The 18,309-nt window shown below is 59.3% G+C and overlaps 1 protein-coding gene across 2 annotated transcripts; it reads left to right on the top strand.

Annotated features, from left to right (window-relative positions):
- Positions 1 to 996: 996 nt before the first annotated feature.
- SEPTIN8 (septin 8) lies at positions 997 to 17,672 on the top strand. Of its 2 annotated transcripts, none has more exons than XM_040971522.1 (10): positions 997 to 1,274; positions 10,511 to 10,631; positions 11,307 to 11,502; positions 11,747 to 11,933; positions 12,902 to 13,063; positions 13,594 to 13,690; positions 13,783 to 13,951; positions 14,138 to 14,270; positions 14,377 to 14,561; positions 16,947 to 17,672. In XM_040971522.1, exons 1-10 carry the CDS (start codon positions 1,245 to 1,247, stop codon positions 16,987 to 16,989), a joined length of 1,323 nt encoding a protein of 440 aa, XP_040827456.1. In that variant the 5' UTR covers positions 997 to 1,244; the 3' UTR covers positions 16,990 to 17,672. The 2 variants fall into 2 exon arrangements, with proteins under 2 accessions (XP_040827456.1, XP_040827466.1); XM_040971532.1 differs by having other exon boundaries at positions 1,143 to 1,274; positions 11,753 to 11,933.
- Positions 17,673 to 18,309: the final 637 nt, after the last annotated feature.

The following is an 18,309-nucleotide window of genomic DNA, read 5'->3' as shown; positions in this document are numbered from 1 at the left end:
TGAAGGTAGGCTTCCAGTCTGGAAAGCCTGGGGCAGGTGCCCTTCTGCACTCCTAGGCCATTTGGAAAGAGGAGCGGGCAGCTGGTGAGGTGGGAGGTCAAGCCAGGGGCTGGGGACTGAAAGGAAGTGTCTCATAGCCAGGGCAGGAGCAGGGAGGGGGCCCCTATGAGAGCCAGGAGCACCTAGCCAGGCTTTGGTCTTCTGGAGTCTCCAGGAAGCACAGGGAAGGGGTCCATCCTGAGGGAGATTCTGTGGGTGCCAGTGCGGGGGGAGGTATACACTGCCTGGAGTGAGGCCAGTGGAGGAGAGGACCAAGCCTTGCTATGTACCCAACAGAAGGGTTAGAAGACGCAGGTTTCCTGGCTTTGGAGTGGGCAGAACTGAGAAGGAGCTGGAGTTCCTGAGGCCTCGGCTTCTGAGTTCTGAGCTTCTGAATTTCTGAGTTCTGAGCTCCGGTGGAGTCGTGATACCGTAGAGGGAACATGTGTGCCCGGGGAGCCGTGGCCCTCCGCCAAGTCCGGACTCACGCCCCATCACCTCTTGGCCTCCATTGGGTCTGGAGCATTAGCGTCTAGCTCACCTTGCCGCTGCCCAAGACCCGGTGGCAACCGCACATCCTGCGTGGTCCTTGCGCAAGGCGCAAAGGTTGGCCCCCCGCACAGGGCAGGCTGCCGGTCCGGACGTGCAGGTCCCGCCCGAGTCCCGCCCTGGCTTGGGCCAGAGCATCAGGTGGGGCCCACGGCTCACACACGCACGAGGTGGAGGAGGCCTCTCTCGGCCCGGCCTCGCCGACCCTCAGCCCATTGTGTGGGCTCGTTCTCTGGAGGGAGCGGCCGGCGTGCGCCCTGGTGCCAGACCCCGACAGCCCCACACCAGCTCAGCCGAGGGCTCCGCGGGCCAAGCGGCGCACGGTGGTCCCACAGACTACAAGTCCCAGCAGCCCCGCCGTGGGCGCCCCGGCCCCGCGTGGAGACCCTCCCTGCCGTCCGGGCGGCGGGGTCCCGGGCTGCGTTCGCTCGGGGCCAGGCCGGGCGGGGAGGCCGGCCCAGCGGGCGGGGGGTGGGGGCAGGCGGGGGCGGCTCCGTGGCTTCTCCCGCCGCTGCCGCCAAGGGGAGTTTCCAGGAAGTGGCCATATTGGATCCATTCAGCCGCAGCCGCCCGGGCGGAGCGCGTCCCGCAGCCGGCTCGTCCCCGTCGCGGCTCCGGCGCTCGTTCCAGCCCGGACGCCCCGGCACTCGTTCGCCATGGCGGCCACGGACCTGGAACGCTGCTCGGTGAGGGCCGCGGGGCGCTGGAGGCCGCCCTGCAGGGCCGGGGCTTGCGGCGTGCTGTCAGCGGGCGGCGGGCGGGGGCGCCTGCGGGGCGCCAGGCTGGGGTCGCCCCATCGGGCTCGGGCTTGTAGACCTAGTTCACGGAAAGACGCAGAGACCCGCGGGGTTTCGGGCACGTGTGAAACCAGACTGGAATCCTCAGGCCACGGGAGGATGCGGGACATCCTGACCCCGGTGGCCCGGGGCGCTCCTGACTGCACCGCTGGGGAGCTCCCTGGCCGCGCAGGTGCTGCTGGATGGGCTCGGTCGCTGAGGAGGCAGCCCTGGCCACCCAGGCAGGTCTGGCCCCCTCAGCTCAGGGCAGTGCCAGGCTCGGATCCCGAGGAACTTGGGCCTGCTATCTCTCCCCTGACCTCGCATTCGCCTCCATGCCTGCATCCAGATCCTGGGTGCGACTCCGGGCATGCCAGGCCTCAGTGGTCTGATCTGCGGCAGCCATTCCCAGGAAAGCAAGCGGGTCCTGAGCTAGCCCAGTCGAGGGCGCGGGGGCGGTGGTGAGGGGAGGTGTCTGCTGACGTCCCTGGTGGTCCCTGCAGGGTCTCCCTGGATCGCAGGCAGCCCACTGCCAACTTCCTGAGGATTTTGTGATTCCTCCTGCCCCGCTGCTCTGGAAGGAGGCCTTCTGGGGGTTGTGCGCAGTGCCTCTGGAGTCTGGGTGTGTCTGGGAGGCTGGACTGTGACAGTGTGTCCCCGTGCCAGCAAGTGAGGCCCCAGTCGGTCCTTAGTGGAGAAAGGCCTCAGGGGCTTGGGGGGGGAGGATCCTGAATATGTGACTGATAAAGAATCAGTTCTGGAGCTAAATAAGGGAGCCAGGACTTATGTAATTAATGCTATAAATACTGTCGCCTGGATTTATATATGTAAATCCCCCCACCCCCCCACCCCCGTCTGAAAACACATTTGTTGTTCTACTTTGGAAGTGTGCATAGCTAAAGCAGGAGGTGCGGTCTTTCCACTTCCTGCCCTTGGTATGTTCCTGGCCGCGGGTGGGGGGCTGTGTGTCAGGGAATGGAGTCAGGGTCAGAGGTGGGACCCAGGGGAGACTGACCTCCCCGCAGGGGCTGACCTGAGTCCTCCCCTCAGCTGGAGCTGGAGCTGCTTAGTTGTGTCTGCGTGCCTGACTGACCAGAAAATTATGCACGGGTCTTGTCTGTGGCCAGTTTCATCCCGCAGGTGGGAATGGTATGTGGAGAAACCAGAACCGGACCAGCCAATATGCATGCCGGCTACTACCTGTTGGCTGTGTGCCCTTGGGCAAGTGACGTAACCCTCAAGGTTCTGACCTGTGCGGTGGGATGCGGGCACTGCCATGTCACAGGGGTTACTGTTGAGGGTTCAGTGGGGAGAGTCCAAGTGAGGAATGCAAGATCCCTGGCGTGTATGTGGGCAATCCTGTGATAGGAGGCAGGGGTGCCCCAGTGTGTGGCACTCCCAGTCTACAGAGAGGTCCTGACCTGCCAGGGTGTGGGCGCAAGAACCTGCCTCTCAGCCCTTTGTGTCTACCCCGGGACTGTTTCTGTGCAGGGGCCGTCTCCGGTAGTGGGGAGGGTGGGGAGTGGTACAGCACTGCGGTCAGGAGACCTGGCCCCACTGTTAGTGCCTTCCACACTTGCCGCGCTCTGGGTGGAGAGCTCAGGCAGAGCCCGACCTGAATTTCAGGGTCTGGACTGCATTCTCGCCTCCTGCTTGGCTGGCCGTCTTGGGAAAATCATTTCTGACTTTCTTGTTCCACCGCTGGCACAGCCACACTTGTCTGTTCTGGAAAAGGGTCTGTGGCACATTTGGTGACGTAGTGATGGAGCGTGGTAGGTTTCCGTATTTCTGTGAGCAGCTCAAGCGTCAGCACCCTGAAGAGGCTGGCGGTCGTGCCGACCCGCGGCTCACACAGACACAGTGCTGTGCTCTGGGGTGGAGCTGTTCTGGGTTGTTTCCCCACAAGGTGTGATGCACACCCCGCACATTCCTGACCTGGCTCAGTGCTCCGGCAGGGCCTGTGGCTCGCACCTGCGTGTAGAGGGGTGGGAAGCGGCCCTCTGGGGATGTGGTCTGCCCTCATCCTTGCCGGGACCCCCAACCCGGAGGCTCCCCACTCTGCCTCCCCACTCCAGCCTTGCTCCCCTCAGGCTCCAGGGAGGGAGACTGAAGCTGCGAGGGCAGAGGAGGCAGCGTGCTGCAGGGCAGCCTCCGGCTTGGCCCTCTTCCCAGCCAGTCATGTACCCCCCCAGCTTTGCTTATCTCCAGCTCCATCTGTCACTTCCCCAAGAAGCAGGTTCCCAGGCAGTGCCCATCGTCTCCCGCAGCAGGGCAGGGGGAGGCAGCACCTCACCCAGGGCACCCAAGGCCTCTGTCAGGGCATAGTGGGGAAGTGACCACGGACTGCCTCGCTGAGCCATCCTGAAGGAGAGAGCCAAGCAAGATGGCCACGCGGCTCTCTGGGCCTGACAGCCCTGGGGGGCAAGACAACTGGTACCCGGAGGAAGAGGAGAACAGAGCAGGGTGGGAGAACAGAGCAGGGTGGGAGCTGGCCACGTAGCAGGAAACGGAGACAGTCCCAATGCTGGGGAGGAGGCTGGGAGGTCAGGGCCTGGCTCTCATCAGAGGCGTTGGTGGCAGGGAGGGCATTGGATTCTTTGTGCCCCTTATCTTGTTGTTGCCAACAACCTGTGATGAGTGACATAGCTGATGTGGTCTATGGCCAGGACAGGGTGGGCCCCAGGCCCAATCCCCAGCACCCAGGACCCCTGAGATAACAGAGGGTGGGGCTAAGTTTGGAGCCCCAGGATGGGATCAATGGAGAGTGTAATGGGTAGTCACTACCATAGTGTCACGCGAACTGGCTGGGTGCAGACACTGGAGGCAGCTGGCTTTGCGATGGCAGGGCTCAGGGCCTGGGTTGCCAAGCAGGCACCACCCCACCCCCCCCACACACACCCCATTAGTTCTGCAGCCTTTCTGCTCCCAGTACGGCCAGCTTGGGTCTCCAGAGCCCCAGGCAAGGCCCCAAGGCACACACTTTGCCAGACAGCCACATGTTGGATTATGTAGCCAGGAGGCGGGCACATCAGCCTGGGGTAGGGACACCACCCAAGGTGGGCTTTGCTGTAGAGCTGGGCACACTCTGCCTTCTTCCCTGGGGCTGCCTGCATCCCTAAGAATTATAGGAGGTGCCACAGCAGGCAAGAGGAGAAGGGCCAGACAAGGAGCATCTTGGCAGCAGCTGCAGGCACCCCTTTTATCATGGGAGTGAGTTACAAGTCTCCTTCCTCAGAGCACCCGGTGCCCAGGTGAATCTCAGCCACCCTCCTAGGGACCGAGTGAGCTGGCCAGCACCAGAGGAGGGTGGGGGGACACATGTGACCCTGAGGGCTGCCTGGGCAGGGGGCAGCTGGAGCCTGGGTCTAGGAATGGCTGTGGATTTGGAGTCCACTCCCCAGCTCAAGCCTGCTACCCTGCTTGGGAGTTGGGGGCAGGCCACAGAAGAGTGGCAGTGTGGTCCTGTGTCTCAGCTTGCCATGCTACCAGCCGCAAGTTCCTCCGCCTGTCCCAGCATGGGCATCCCTGATGGCATGGTGGAGAGATACAGCCGCCTCTGTTGCCCACAGCCCCTTCCCAGACACTCCCCATCATGAAGCAGAGACTGGCCCCTCCTTCTAGTGGTGTTTGCTACTGGAGTCCACAAGCCAAGTGAGTAAATAGGGATGCCTGGGATTCTGGTACATTCTGTGGTCTTGAGTGCCCACCCTATCTACCCTGCAGTGGGGTGGCTCACTCTGTCTCTGGTGGTACAGTCAAGTCCAAGTATGTGTCTGCATCCCAGGTCCTGGTGTGGATTCCAGTACCCGGGAACTGTGTCCTGGGCTTTGCGGACACCTGGTTCTGATGGGAAAAGTGTTAAAGACAGCATTCTCAAATAAATAAGCTGCAGTCCTACTGTGTGAAGAGGAGGGAAGAAAGTGTCACTTGGTGAGAGAAGGTGACCCAGAGAACAGTATGTTGGGAGTCAGTAGAGGGCTGGTCTGGCGCTCCTACATTGGCTTTGCGAATTGTGGGTCGCAGGAGGTGGGGCGTGACAGGCCTGTGCTGCTATTACCTGAGCTCTGGCTGTCCGCACTGTCTTAACGAGGCCTAGGCCCTCTCCCTCAGAACAGCCTGCTCTCAGGTTCCGGAGGGCAACCTCCCCACCCGTACCCTCCTACCCTCCTGCAAGCATCCTTCTGCTTGTTTCCCGTAACCTTTGACCTGGGGTTAGTGGCTTGCTGTGGAATCCCGGGATCGAGCCCAAAGCCTTCCCTGGGAAAATTCCTGGGATTCCTCTGGGCCTCCAGGACAGTCATGCTTCTGAGACCACAGGTCCTGGCCGCGGCTTGTGCTCTGGCTATTTAAGTCCAGGCTGCTGGGAGTAACGAGCCAGGGCCGGGGGCTTTGCGCCAGGAAGATGGGTGGAGAAGGCGCCCTGTGATACTGACTTCTGATCCCCTTGTTCCATGACTGGATGGTCCTCCCTCGGGGCTGCAGCTGTCCTGGGGACACCAGGACACGCCAGCTTGTGAGGACCATGGGAGAGATAAGCAGCCCGTGCCAAAGGCACAGGAAAACACTGTGGCTGACTGGGATCCTGGGCCCCTTGCAGCCATGGCTGGGTCTCCCCTCCCCCCCCCTTCCTAACAAGCAGCCGCATTTGGGAGGTCTGATCCCAGGGCTGTTTGTTCACCCGCATGGTCCCTGGCTCCACTGCTTTAGTCGCTCAGCAGAGTTCCAGTTCCTTCTGGACGGAGGCCTGTTTGTGTGTGTGGGCAAGCTGTTCAATGTGGATTCTCCCCAAATCCAACCTCATTTTCCATCTCTCGGCTGGCAGCAAGAGCCACTCTGGAGGCCCAGACGGAGGAAGGCCTAGTGCTTGTTACCTGCCTCTGACCAGTCAGCTGGGCATGGCAGGACTCAGTCCACCCGGGCAGGGATTATTTTGGTTCTTATCTCTGATGGGCCAACAAAAAGATGACCCGGGGAGCCTGGGGCCTGGCGTGGGGGAGTGACTGGAGAGTGGCCCCAAGGCATTCTCGCCATGGGTGTGGAGCACTTAGGGCTGCTGGCTCTGGCTCTGTGTCCTGGACATTGAAGGTATTTAGAGTCGCCTTGTCTGATGGGAGCTGGCAGTTTGGGAAGGGCTGGAGGCAGCAGTGTCCCCTCTCACTGGGGCCCAAGGACGCAAACAGCGTGCGGTGTCCCTTCCGCTTGCTTGCCTCCTAAGCCTGGACCCCACACTGCCAAGGCCTTCTGCCCATGCCAGAACTTGGTCGTCTCCAGGTGAGTGTTTTAGGTTTTCTCAGTTTGTATTGTTTGCCAGCAGGTACAGATGAGGCCATTTCATGCACATCTGCATCTCTGGGTTCAGAAGACTGCTGTGTGGTTTCTTTACCGCTCCCTTGCCCAGTCCCCACCTCTTCCTCGGGGACCCATCAGTGGCCACCTCAGGGCTGCCTGTCACCCAGCAGCATCTCAGTCTTGGCTGTCCGATAGTCCTCTCTGCCCTCAGATCCTGGCCTCGCCCTCTCGAGAGCGTGGTCTTACACAGTAACTCAGCCACTGGTGCCTATTGGACTGCACAACAACGAACGTGCAGAAGCTGACCTCAGGTGGTTCCTGCATGGAGTAAATGAGATGCGAGTTTGTCACAGTCCTTGTCCCTTTGATGCTTGCCTGATCTCCTTTAGCACTCGCTGTGGGCTGAGCCAGGGTCAGGTGCTCTCACAGCCTCCGTGGTGGCTGTCTCAGTGCCTGGCCCATGGGGGAGTCTCTTTGGGTGCTGAGTGAATGAGGGGTGCGAGGGAGCCTGCTAAGGCCAGTGATGCAGTGGACAGAATGGTGGGGTAGAGGGGACTTGAGCTACCCTGAGGTCCCTGCCTGAACCCAGCTCGGCTTGGGCTGCATGGTTGGGGCTCCTGCAGGGTGCTGAGGTTGGCCTTGACCTCTGTTCTGTCCTCTGCCTCCCCCAGTTCCCTCTCCTCACACTGCCCTGTTCCTCTGCATCCAGAGTGACCATAGCAGCCCGGAGATGCTCCCTTGCAAGCCCTTGCTGACCGCAGTCCACCTGGGAGGTATGGCTGGGGCACGGGGAAGGCCACAGGCCAGGTCATCCCAGGCTCGTGCAGCCACGTTCTCAGCGCCCCCGTCCTCTCCCAGTGGGCCTCAGCTTTAGGCCGCCTCTCCTGATGGCCACAGGAGGGTCATGAAGACTTGGCCTGGCTCATATGCCTCTGCCTGAAGAGGTTGTGAGTTTGTGCCGATTGGCTTCAGCCGGCATGCTGCCAGACTGATGGCCAGAGGGGAACCTGGGGCGGGTACCCTGGAGTACGTGATGCACCTTGAATCGTATGTCACTGGGGATTGCCATTAGTGAGTCACCCCCAAGGAAAGCCAGGAGGGAGAACCTGTGTCCTGAGCCAGACATGAAGCATCTCCGTCAGGGCTGGCAGCCACTCCCTTGTGTGTCTGGGAGGGGTGGCGGTGGGGTGGGAGAGTGGGTGTGTACGTGGCTGCTCACTGAATGTGTGGGTGTGCACATCTTCAAGTGTGTGTGTTGTGCTTACTGTTGACTCACAGCCTTTCTGAGGTTCCTGAAGCTCCTGAGCAATTCTGACCTCTGGCTCATGGCCCCGGGCTGACAGGGCAGCCTGGGCAGCACCCTGGGGTTGAAGGCCTCCCTGGCCTCCCCACAGGCAGAGCCGAGCTGTGTGCGTGCAGGGCAGGCAGGGCTGCTGAACCTGGAAAGGTGGGCTGATGAGAGCCCCGCCCAGGACTTCTGTTGGGATCTCTGGCTATGAGAACAGTTAACGGTGTGTGAGTGCGCAGATGAGCGTGTGTGAAGGGATAGGACTGCCGCTGTTTCTCTGCAACTCCTCTGTGTTGGAGTGTGAGTGTGTGAGTGTATGGCTTCCAGACACTGCTGACTTGGTGTCTTTTGGCGGCAGACTACAGGAAGTTGGCCTGCATCCTGATGGTGTCACCCTTGGACAGGGAGGATGAATAAACACATCGCCTTCTCTGCAAGCAGAGCACGCCTTACGTTTTGGAGATTCTCAGTCTCAACAGACTGTTTTGTCCTCCATGGGATCCTTGGGCTTCCGGGAGCAGGTGGGGCCGCCTGAACCGTGATGCCCTGTGTTGGCCCGGCCGACAGCCAGTGCTGCAGTGAGGGAGGACAGTGCACAGGCACTCATTAATGGCATGTTGTTGGTCACGTTGAGGGGGTAGAATGGAAGTCTGTGGACTAGGTAGGGAACCAGCCTATGTGAGAATAAGGAACTGGCGCCATTGCAGTGAGTGGGCAGGGTGTGAGAGCAGGTGCCGGAGAGAAGCTAGAGCCTGGGAAAGGGGCAGAGTTGAGGGCTGGGCTGGGCTGGAACCCAGCTGCCAGAGGCCTGGGGTGCCTCCCAGAGGTTTGGCGTGACCAGTGGGCTGTTGACACTGCGGCAAGCTGCCCTGGCAGGCTTGTTTGGAGTCATGTTTGCTGCCCTAAGAGGACCTGGGCTTGAATGGGCTAATTGGGTCATGACATTCTGGGGACAGGGAGAAAGGGTCAGCTCTAGAACAGAGGTTCCTTGGAGAGGGAGCAGGTTCAGAGGCACTCCTGACCTGGGGAGGGCCCCAGGGGTCCACACACACACACACACACACTGAGGAGTCCGCCATGCGGCGCTGCACTTGGCAGGGGCGGGTGTCAGCAGCAGAAGAGGGAAGGTTGGGTTAGTGCCAGTGGCTCTGGTACAGAAGGGTGTACAGTTAAGCCAGGGCTGTGGGCACCCCCGCAGAGCAGGAACCATGCGTGCTGTGTGCTCCTGGGCCCCTCTGCCCATTGGGCCTGCACTCACAACTGCACAGGGGCTGCCCCTGGGCTGACTTCTGGTTCCTGGGCTGGCCTTGGCCAGGCTGCTTCCTTCTCTCTGCAGTGGTGGACGGGATGGACAGGGACAACACTGCATCTGCTGTCCTTGCTCTTCCCCACTGGTGGCCAGAGCAGAGGGAGGATGCGTGACTGCCCTGTGCTGAGCTGCCCGGGGCCTGTGCTGGGGAAGACTGAGCCTGGGAACCTGGCCTGGGAGGGCACCATTTCTCCCCCATCCCCAGGAAAGCCCAAGAAACTAGCTGCACAAATTGGAGCCTGACCTTGACCATCTGCTTCAGGTCCTCCTGGTTTCTTTTTTAGTGTTGTGGGCCGGCTCCATGGACTCATTCTTTCAGGGCTGCTTGCCAAGGCCAGGCCCTCAGATTTTTGCCTGGCGCCCTCTTTCAAATTGGCTGGGGCTGGGCTGAGTGTGGGAAAGTGGGAGGAGCTAGAGTTTGGGGATCTCATCCTACGTGAGGCGTGGTGTGAGAGGTCTCCCCTGTGTTGGGTGGTGAGTGAGCCCTATGGTTATGGGAGGAGTTGAGTTCAGGATGATAGGGCCCAGTCTGGGAAGGGACTTCAGGGTTTACCACAGCAACATACTCTGCTATGTGCCTCTTAGACTCTAACCTGAGGGCTGGGGCCTGCATCATGGAGTAGCTGAGAAAGCACAGCTTGCAATGCCAGCAACCCTTACAGGCCCCAGTTCATGTCCTGGCTGCTCTATTTCTAATCTAGCTCCCTATTAAGGCTTGGGGAAAGTGATGGAGCATAGCTCAAGTGTTTAGGCCCCTGCCACCGCCATGGGAGACCTGGAAGAAGCACCTGGCTTCCTCCTAGCCTAGATCCAGTCATTGCAGCAATCTGGAGTGAACCAGTGGATAGAAGACTTAGCATTCTTCCTTTCTCCCTCTGTAACTCAGACTTTCAAATAAGTCAATCTTTGGGGGGCGGGGGAATGTCCAGAAACCCCATGGTGTTTCCTCCTCAGGAGGAAGATGATTAGGCCCTTATCAGTAGCAGCCAGAGACTCTGGGACCAACCTGTGTCAGAACCCCCAGCCCAGGCATTCCTGTCTGTCCCAGGGGAGAAAGGGCCTCTTCCACGGGGGACAGTGGGGACACTGGGGTTTTTTGGCTGTCCTCATGGGAGCCTGACCTGTAGTTGGAGTTCTGGAGCATTCCAGGTATATCTTGAGACTCACTGGGTCTGCACAGGAGTATGGGGCTGGTGTAGCTCAGGGCCAGCCTTACCTCTCCAATGGGCTCACAGCCTGACATGGCTTCTCTCTGGGCAGAATGTGGACCCAGAGCCCCGGAGCCTCTCGCTGGGTGGCCATGTGGGCTTCGACAGCCTCCCGGACCAGCTGGTCAGCAAGTCGGTCACTCAGGGCTTCAGCTTCAACATCCTCTGTGTGGGTGAGTGTCACCACTGGCTGTGTGGGAGGTGGCACGTTGCCTGGCCATATGCTGCTGCCCTTGCCTCCTGACACCATGGGTCAGGGGATGGGTGGTGTCTGCCGGGCCAGGTAGGTGCCATGAGAGCTGTGGGAGTTTGTCTCAGTGATAGCTAGTTTGGCCAGTTTGTTGGTTTGTTGGTGTTAAAAATGCAAACCCTGTTTCTGCTCCTAGCATTGTGTGCTGGGGGCTCCCTGACTGTTTCAGCCTCAAACACAGGGGCTTGGCAAGACTGAGCAACCCTACTGCCCGGGGAAAACTGCCCCTTGCCCCAGCCCTCCAGGTCTTGGGACCCCCATGGGCCAGGCAGGAGGGACCTGCAGGGGAAGCTTTGTGTGCTGGTTGGTGGCTGGGTCCTCTTGAGGCCAGCACAGATCTCTGTCCTGTGGCATCTCCTAGCCACGGTGTCCTCCCTCTCCCCCATTGCCTGAAGATGTGTTCTGTGTTTCATGTAGCCGTGTCTGGCTTCCAGGTCTAACCCCATGACTCACTCTCCCCAGGGAAGGGTTTGAGTGGGGTGAAAGGAGGTGCGGAGGGTGGGAGGAGCAGCCCTGTCTGCTGTGTGGGGCGAGGGTGCCAGGGAGGTCTCGGTCCCAGCCCTTGGCACCCCTCTGCCCCTGCGTCCCTGCCACCCAGGGGAGACCGGCATTGGCAAGTCCACCCTGATGAACACGCTCTTCAACACGAACTTTGAGACCGAGGAGGCCAGCCATCACGAGGCCTGCGTGCGCCTGAGGCCCCAGACCTACGACCTGCAGGAGAGCAACGTGCACCTCAAGCTGACCATTGTGGATGCTGTGGGCTTCGGAGACCAGATCAACAAGGATGAGAGGCACGAGGCGGGCAGGGCCCAGTAGGAACAGCCTAGGGCCCGTAATCCAGGGAGGCACGGGAGGGTGTCCCCGGGAGTTTCAGAGGCTCTGTGGCCTCTAGCTGCCCTCTTGCTGACCCACTCCTCCATAGAGGGATTGGTGGAAGGGTCAGCAGCCTGTACCAAGGAAGGGATCCCCTATAGGGACAGCCCAGGTGCCCACCCAGCTGTGTGGCCGCCTCCCGGGTGATGGAGCTATGTGTAGTTACAGGCCCATCGTCGACTACATTGATGCGCAGTTTGAAAGCTATCTGCAGGAGGAGCTCAAGATCCGCCGCTCTCTCTTCGACTACCACGACACCAGGGTCCATGTCTGCCTGTACTTCATCACACCCACCGGGCACTCCCTCAAGTCCCTGGACCTGGTGACCATGAAGAAGCTGGACAGCAAGGTGTGGGTGCTCCTGGTTCCTAGGGTCCCCCCATATCCCTCTGTCCCGTAGAGCCCCCAGGGAGCTGCTCAGGAACCTGTGGACAGCCTCCTGGACCCGGTCCCCTGTGTGTTCTGTCCCACAGCTGTGCCTGTTGCTTCAGCGGTCTCTCTTGCCCTGGGCTCTTTCTCTGTCTGCTGAGTCTGGCCCTGGGTCTCTCCTGGTAGCTGAGCTGGTTTTCACTTTTGGCCTTGCGGGCTTCACTTCCTTTTCTGCTTTCCACCTAGGTCTCCCCTGTGCTCGCTTCCTCTCTTCTCCCCACGTGCTTGCTCCTGCCATGCCCTGTTCCCCTCTCCCTGGCACAAATCCCTCCTGGGTCTCCCATCCCCACCCCTAAGTTCTCTGGGGAGAGGAGCGAAGTCCCGGAGTTGAGTGGGCATGGGAAGAACAGAGGAGGCAGCTTCTCAAGGATGTCAGGAAGGGCCATGGTCTTGGACAGCAAGTGACTGCACAGTCACCTACCCAAGACCCTGTGACTACTCTCCCCATCTTGGGGACTACATTTCATTGGAGGTTACATTTCTCAGGGTAACCTTGACCTGGGAGATCCTGGGATCTTCCTGAGGTGACTGCAAGTGGATTATCTTACTGTGCAGTAGGGAGCTGGGCCCCCTGCCCATGCTTCTCCAGGCCCCTGCAGTTAATTAAGGCTCCCAGAGCATTCTAGGTTAAAGTTGGGTATGCCCAGGGGGCCTGGGGTGGGGGCCAGATCATGGCCTGAAGGGAACCATGGCTGTCAGGAGCTGCTGCACCTGCTGGCTCCAGCCCTGCTGAATGTGCAGAAGAAGCTGGCATTGGACTGGGCATTGGAGCACCTGCTTTCTGGCTCCCTGCCTCTCCCAGGGATGTGGCCTGGGCAGGGTTACCCACTGTCAGGGAGTCATCGCTCAAACCAGTGACCTGCTGTGTCCCTTCTTTTGTCCTGGCAGGTGAACATCATCCCCATCATTGCCAAGGCTGACACCATCTCCAAGAGCGAGCTCCACAAGTTCAAGATCAAGATCATGGGTGAGCTGGTCAGCAACGGGGTCCAGATCTACCAGTTTCCCACAGATGACGAGGCTGTCGCAGAGATCAATGCAGTCATGAATGTGAGTGTCCGACCGGGCTTCAGGGGCTGGGGAGCTGGCAGAGATCTCAGACACGGTTCCAGAAAACACTCTAGGGTCCACCCTTAGCTTCTGTGGGATGGACGGGTGGGCATTAGGAGCCTGTCAGTCCCATGTCCTGTGGGCGGCAGCAGGAGGAATCAGCTACAGGGCTAGCCCTGGGGCTCCCTCAGGATTTGAGAGGGGGCACAGAGCAGGATCCTGTAGGAGTGAGCAGGCTCCAGGCTTGCAATCTGTAAAAGATCTTGGCCCTCAGGGTCTGTTCAGGGAGCTCTGATATCCACTGGGAGGCCTGCATCTGGAAGAAACACTGAGTAGTCTGGGGCCACAGGAAAGAGGAGTCCCTCCCTATTGGGAGGTCCCCGGACACTTCTACAGAGGAGAGCTGCTATGTGAGCATCCAGCCCCAGGACCTTTGTCCAGGTTTGGCCTCTGCTCTGTGGCCCTGGGCAGTGGGCATGGGTGTGTGTGTGGCCTGTTGGTCAGCCTGTGAACATGGGGCCCCTTTCCAGGCGCACCTGCCCTTTGCTGTGGTGGGCAGCACCGAGGAAGTGAAAGTGGGCAACAAGTTGGTGCGTGCCCGGCAGTACCCCTGGGGCGTGGTGCAGGGTGAGTGCCGGACTCGGTCCCCTCCATGCCCGCTATCTCCTGCATTCCCCTGGTGCTGCCCCCCAACACGCCTGTATGTCCTCGGCTTGCAGTGGAGAACGAGAACCACTGTGATTTTGTGAAACTGCGGGAGATGCTGATCCGCGTGAACATGGAAGACCTCCGTGAGCAGACCCACACCCGGCACTACGAGCTCTACCGGCGCTGCAAGCTCGAGGAGATGGGCTTCCAGGACAGCGACGGCGACAGCCAGCCCTTCAGGTGACTGCCTGCTCGGGCCGCAGCCGGGTGCACCGTGCAGGCATCCAGCTAAAGGCTCACATGTTGCGGGTAGGGGGTTGTTGCGAGCCAGGGCAAGACCCTCGTGAGCAGGGCCGTTCTCTGGCCCCACCTTGCTTCCCTCTGCCACAGTCCGACTCTCGTCCTTTCCTGTTTGGGTCTCCGTAGCCTACAGGAGACGTATGAGGCCAAGAGGAAGGAGTTCCTGAGCGAGCTGCAGAGGAAGGAGGAGGAGATGAGGCAGATGTTCGTCAACAAAGTGAAGGAGACAGAGCTGGAGCTGAAGGAGAAGGAGAGGGAGGTGTGTGCGGGAGTGAGGGGCCAGGGGGGCACGGGGGTTGGGGTGGGACAGGTCTGGTGCCTTCCCAGCCCACGCTGAGGTCCCGCCCGTCCCCTTCTGTTCACAGCTCCACGAGAAGTTCGAGCACCTGAAGCGGATCCACCAAGAGGAGAAGCGCAAGGTAGAGGAGAAACGCCGGGAGCTGGAGGAGGAGAGCAGCGCCTTCAGCCGCAGAAAGCTGGAGGTCCTGCAGTCACAGGCCTTGCAGGCCACCTCCCAGCAGCCCCTGCGCAAGGACAAGGATAAGAAGAAGTAGGTGGCGGCTCCCGCCCAGCTGGCCCCCTCCCACGCTGGCCCCCTCTGCTGCTCTCTATGCCCTTGGCTTCTGCTTTGCTCTTGCTCCTCTCTCTCTCTCTCTCTCAATCTTTCTCCCAGGAGTTTGTTTTGCTCTTCCATTTTCTACTGACCCTTCTGCCCCTGTCTTGCTCACTGTCCTTTTTCTTCCCTTTGGTCCTCCCTGGTCATCGTGCTGTCACCATCTGCCTCTCAGATGACCATGCACTCTGCCCTCCTCTTTCTCGCTCCTTTACTTCACCTCACTGTGTCCCTGCAGCAGCTGGGGCTCTGGGATACAAGGCAGGGAAGGGCTCTAACTGGAGCTGCAGGTCTCAGGGAAGGAGCTGCGGCCAGGCCAGAGCCAGGGCCTAGGAAAGCCCGCATGTGTGGCAGGGATCCAGAAGTCCCGTGGTGATTGCCTGGACAGCCATGGTGAGGCAGTGGCCACAAGTGGTGACCAAGCATGCTGGGGACACTGTGCTCCCCGGGCAGCTGGTCTGCAGGGCCTGTTGGCTGGGAGGAAGGCCAGCGGCTCCTTGCAGGGGCTCTGGCTTTTGCAGGGATGGGAGGCTGGCTTCCGGCACAGGCTGGGCTTGTCACTACAGACAGAGAGGAACACAGGGTGGCAGGGTTTGCCCCGCCCTCTGGGAGGATAGTTAGCTCTGAATCCCTTCTCCTTGGCCTTCTTACCTAGCTCCACACTCTCCCTCCATCCCTGTGTCCCTCACATGTCTTTCATAGCCTGTGCCATAGCCACGTCGCACTGTGAGGATCTGGTCCTTCCCTGCCTGTCCCTGTTCTTGGCTGACCCTCTCCTGCCAGGCCCACCCCTCCTGGCCTCCATTCTCAGGCTGCATTTCCTCCTGGAGTCTTTGGGTGAATTCCTGCCCAGGCCTGCCCATCCTTGGTGGCAACGGAGCCTAGTGGTGTGGGCTGAGAAATGCGCCATTGGCAGGCCTTGGGATGCCGCTTCTGGCGTTGATAACATTCCTCTTTGCATTCCCTAGCATGACCTGGCACATGCACACACATGCACATGCAGGTATGTGCACAAACTACCTGGTGTCACTCCTGCCCCATCACATCTGTCAGCACACAGAGCACAGAGACACACAAACATAGGCTATAAAGTATGAGGGGCTCCTCCCTGGGCCAGACCGGCAAGGTAGAGGCAGGGCCAGGCATTCAGTAATCAGATGCTGTCCACCCCAGGCACACCCTCAGCTTCCCTGGTTTCCCCATCCCAGTGCCCAGTGGATGTACACCTGCTACTGGCTGGCTGTGCTGGGACAGGCAAGCTTTGCCCTTCCCCAGAGAGAACCTTGGCTCTGTGCCCTTCCCAGCTCCAGGATGCATCTCTGCTTTGCTTTTGCTTCCTGTCCTAGTGCCATGTCCAGCTCCTGGCTTGGCAGGTGTGGGGGCTGGGCTGGAACTGGTGTTGAGTTTCAAGCTGGTGGCTCAGAAAGAAATTTCTCCCAGGAGGCAGGTGGAAGCTAATAACCCAGGTGCCCACACCAAAGTGACTCCACTCTGCCCCCTGCCTGTGGGGCCAGGCCTTCAGGTGCAAGAGATGGCTGAGGCATTGCCCTGGGCAGCCTCAGTGGGGGCTGTGACCAGGTGTCTGGGCTTGGGGCTGGGGCACATCCTCAGGCCTGTTATGTTAGCTGCACCTGTCGGAGCTTCTGTCAGTTTGGTGAACAAGAGCAAGCTCTCTGCGGGCCTTGGGGGACCAGGGGTTGGGTGAGGAGGGGAATGGGGCAGGGGTGGCTGAGTGTCTCTTCCTGCTGTCCTGGTTCAGGGAACGGGCTGGGTCAGGAGTGTGTTGCAAGGCTAGAGGGAGTTATGACAGGTCTTTTTCATGATCCTTTCCTTGGGCAGCTTTGATTGGTTATATTTTACTCTTTATGTTTTAATCCACTTTTGCCAATTGCCTCACAGTCAGATCTTGACCCCTAGCCCGGGATGCCGCTGCGGTGAATTCTCTGCTTTGCTCCTCACACATGCCAAAGAGCCTGCCCTGCCCGGTCCCTGGTGTCCGTCTCACTGTCTCCTGTTCAGTTTGGTTTGGTCTGCATACCTTTTAACGTGTCCATTTCGTTGTGTTTGTTTGATTTTTATTTTTCAGTTAACGCACATTCAGACTTATGCGCTGAGGGTGGACTTTAGACTGTCATGCGTTAATTTGCTTGCGTTGCGCCCTGTGGCCCTTCTCCCATAACCCGGTGTGAGGATGGACTGGGAGCCGGGACAGACGCCAGTGTTTACAGCCTCGCTTGGGGGCCCCGGGCCGCCCTTCTCTATGCAAACTCAGAAAAGCCATGAATGCTGGAATCCAAAACTGACAAGGTTTATTTCTTTCAGAGCCAGTGGCTGGTCTTCCATTTACAGTGTCACTATCCCCTGAGGCAGCTGTGACGGGCCTGCCGGGCATGGCCCCAGCTGGCGGTGCCGGGCATGCGTCTAGCATCCAGCAGGAGTGTCCCGCCTGAGCGTCCAGCTTGTGGCGCGGCCCTTGGGACAGCCACCCGGCCCAGTAGACATGCTGCATACTTTGCCTGTTCCCCTTCCTTTGAATTTTTCTAACCTCGAGCTTAATTTTTATAATAACTTTCCAACACTTACACTTTTTTTCATTTGGGCACCAGCATAAAGACAAATAATACCCTCTCCATTATTTTCATAAAGTAACCCAGACTTCTTGGTTATTTTTTAAACTAAAACTACACCTCTAAACCTCCCTTGTGTATGAAGCACCCTGCTCGCCTGCAGTAAACGAGCAGGGAGAGGTGGGCAATAAACGTCCTAGAACAACAGTGTTGGGAACTTCTTTCCGGATGACAATGGAGCCAGGGCAGGAGCCTGGGCCACATTTTCACTGTGAATGTAAATGGAACAGCAGCCCTCAGCCGCCGCCCGCGTGCCCTGCAGGTGTCACATGTAAGCAGGGACACCCGCACCACGCATGTGTTCCGTATGGGAGTCTGACTTGAGTTCCCAGACCAGTCCTGCATTTTGCACATGCGCAGGTGCCGGGAGGGGCAGGACTGTGGCCTGCCAGCCACCAGCTCCTCCGTCCCACGCTGGAGAGGTGGAGGAGCGAGTGGTCAACAAGCTTCCCACTCCAGCAGGACTCTGCAGAGCATCGTTTGTGGAAAGTCCTCTGGTGCGGCAGGGAGACTTTGGAAATATGGGCTGGAAAAGATGGCTGTACCTTTGGTGCAAAAACTGAAATCCATGCAGAGTTTTTGTTTTTCCTGGTGCATATATTTCGTGAACCTTTTTTGAAGAAGACGTGTGCATGGATTGCAAGATTCGTTTGGCACCAAAATAACCGCGTTTTCGTTCTGTTTTCCACGGACATTGGAAGTAACACTTGAACTGGTAGCATTGAATCCTCTGTGCTCCTGTTGGTTTGCAAGTGAAGGCACAGGGGGGATATGCTGAGGAATTGGGAAGAAAGGAGTCCTTTCACGGTGGTACAGCCTGGCGCCAGGCCCTGTCTCCCACATGCCCTTGCTGGGAAGCCCCCAGCCATGCCCATGTAGTACTGGGTTATCTGTTTTCCATGCGTCCTATCTCCCCAGCTCTCGGCTCTGTCTCCCTTCTGACTGGTCTGCTCTAGTGCTACCCAGGATGCTCAGGTGTTCTGCCTTTCTCAGACGATGTAAGGGAGGCGGAGGGCAGCCAGGAAGGGGCTGGGGCCTTCCTTCACCCTCAGCAGAGC

Source organism: Ochotona curzoniae, unplaced genomic scaffold (assembly GCF_017591425.1).
Source record: "Ochotona curzoniae isolate NIBS_2020 unplaced genomic scaffold, NIBS_Ocur_1.0 contig_1, whole genome shotgun sequence".
Lineage (NCBI taxonomy): Eukaryota > Metazoa > Chordata > Mammalia > Lagomorpha > Ochotonidae > Ochotona > Ochotona curzoniae.
The sequence above is the reverse complement of the archived record's forward strand: the minus strand, read 5'-3'. Positions and strand labels throughout refer to the sequence as shown.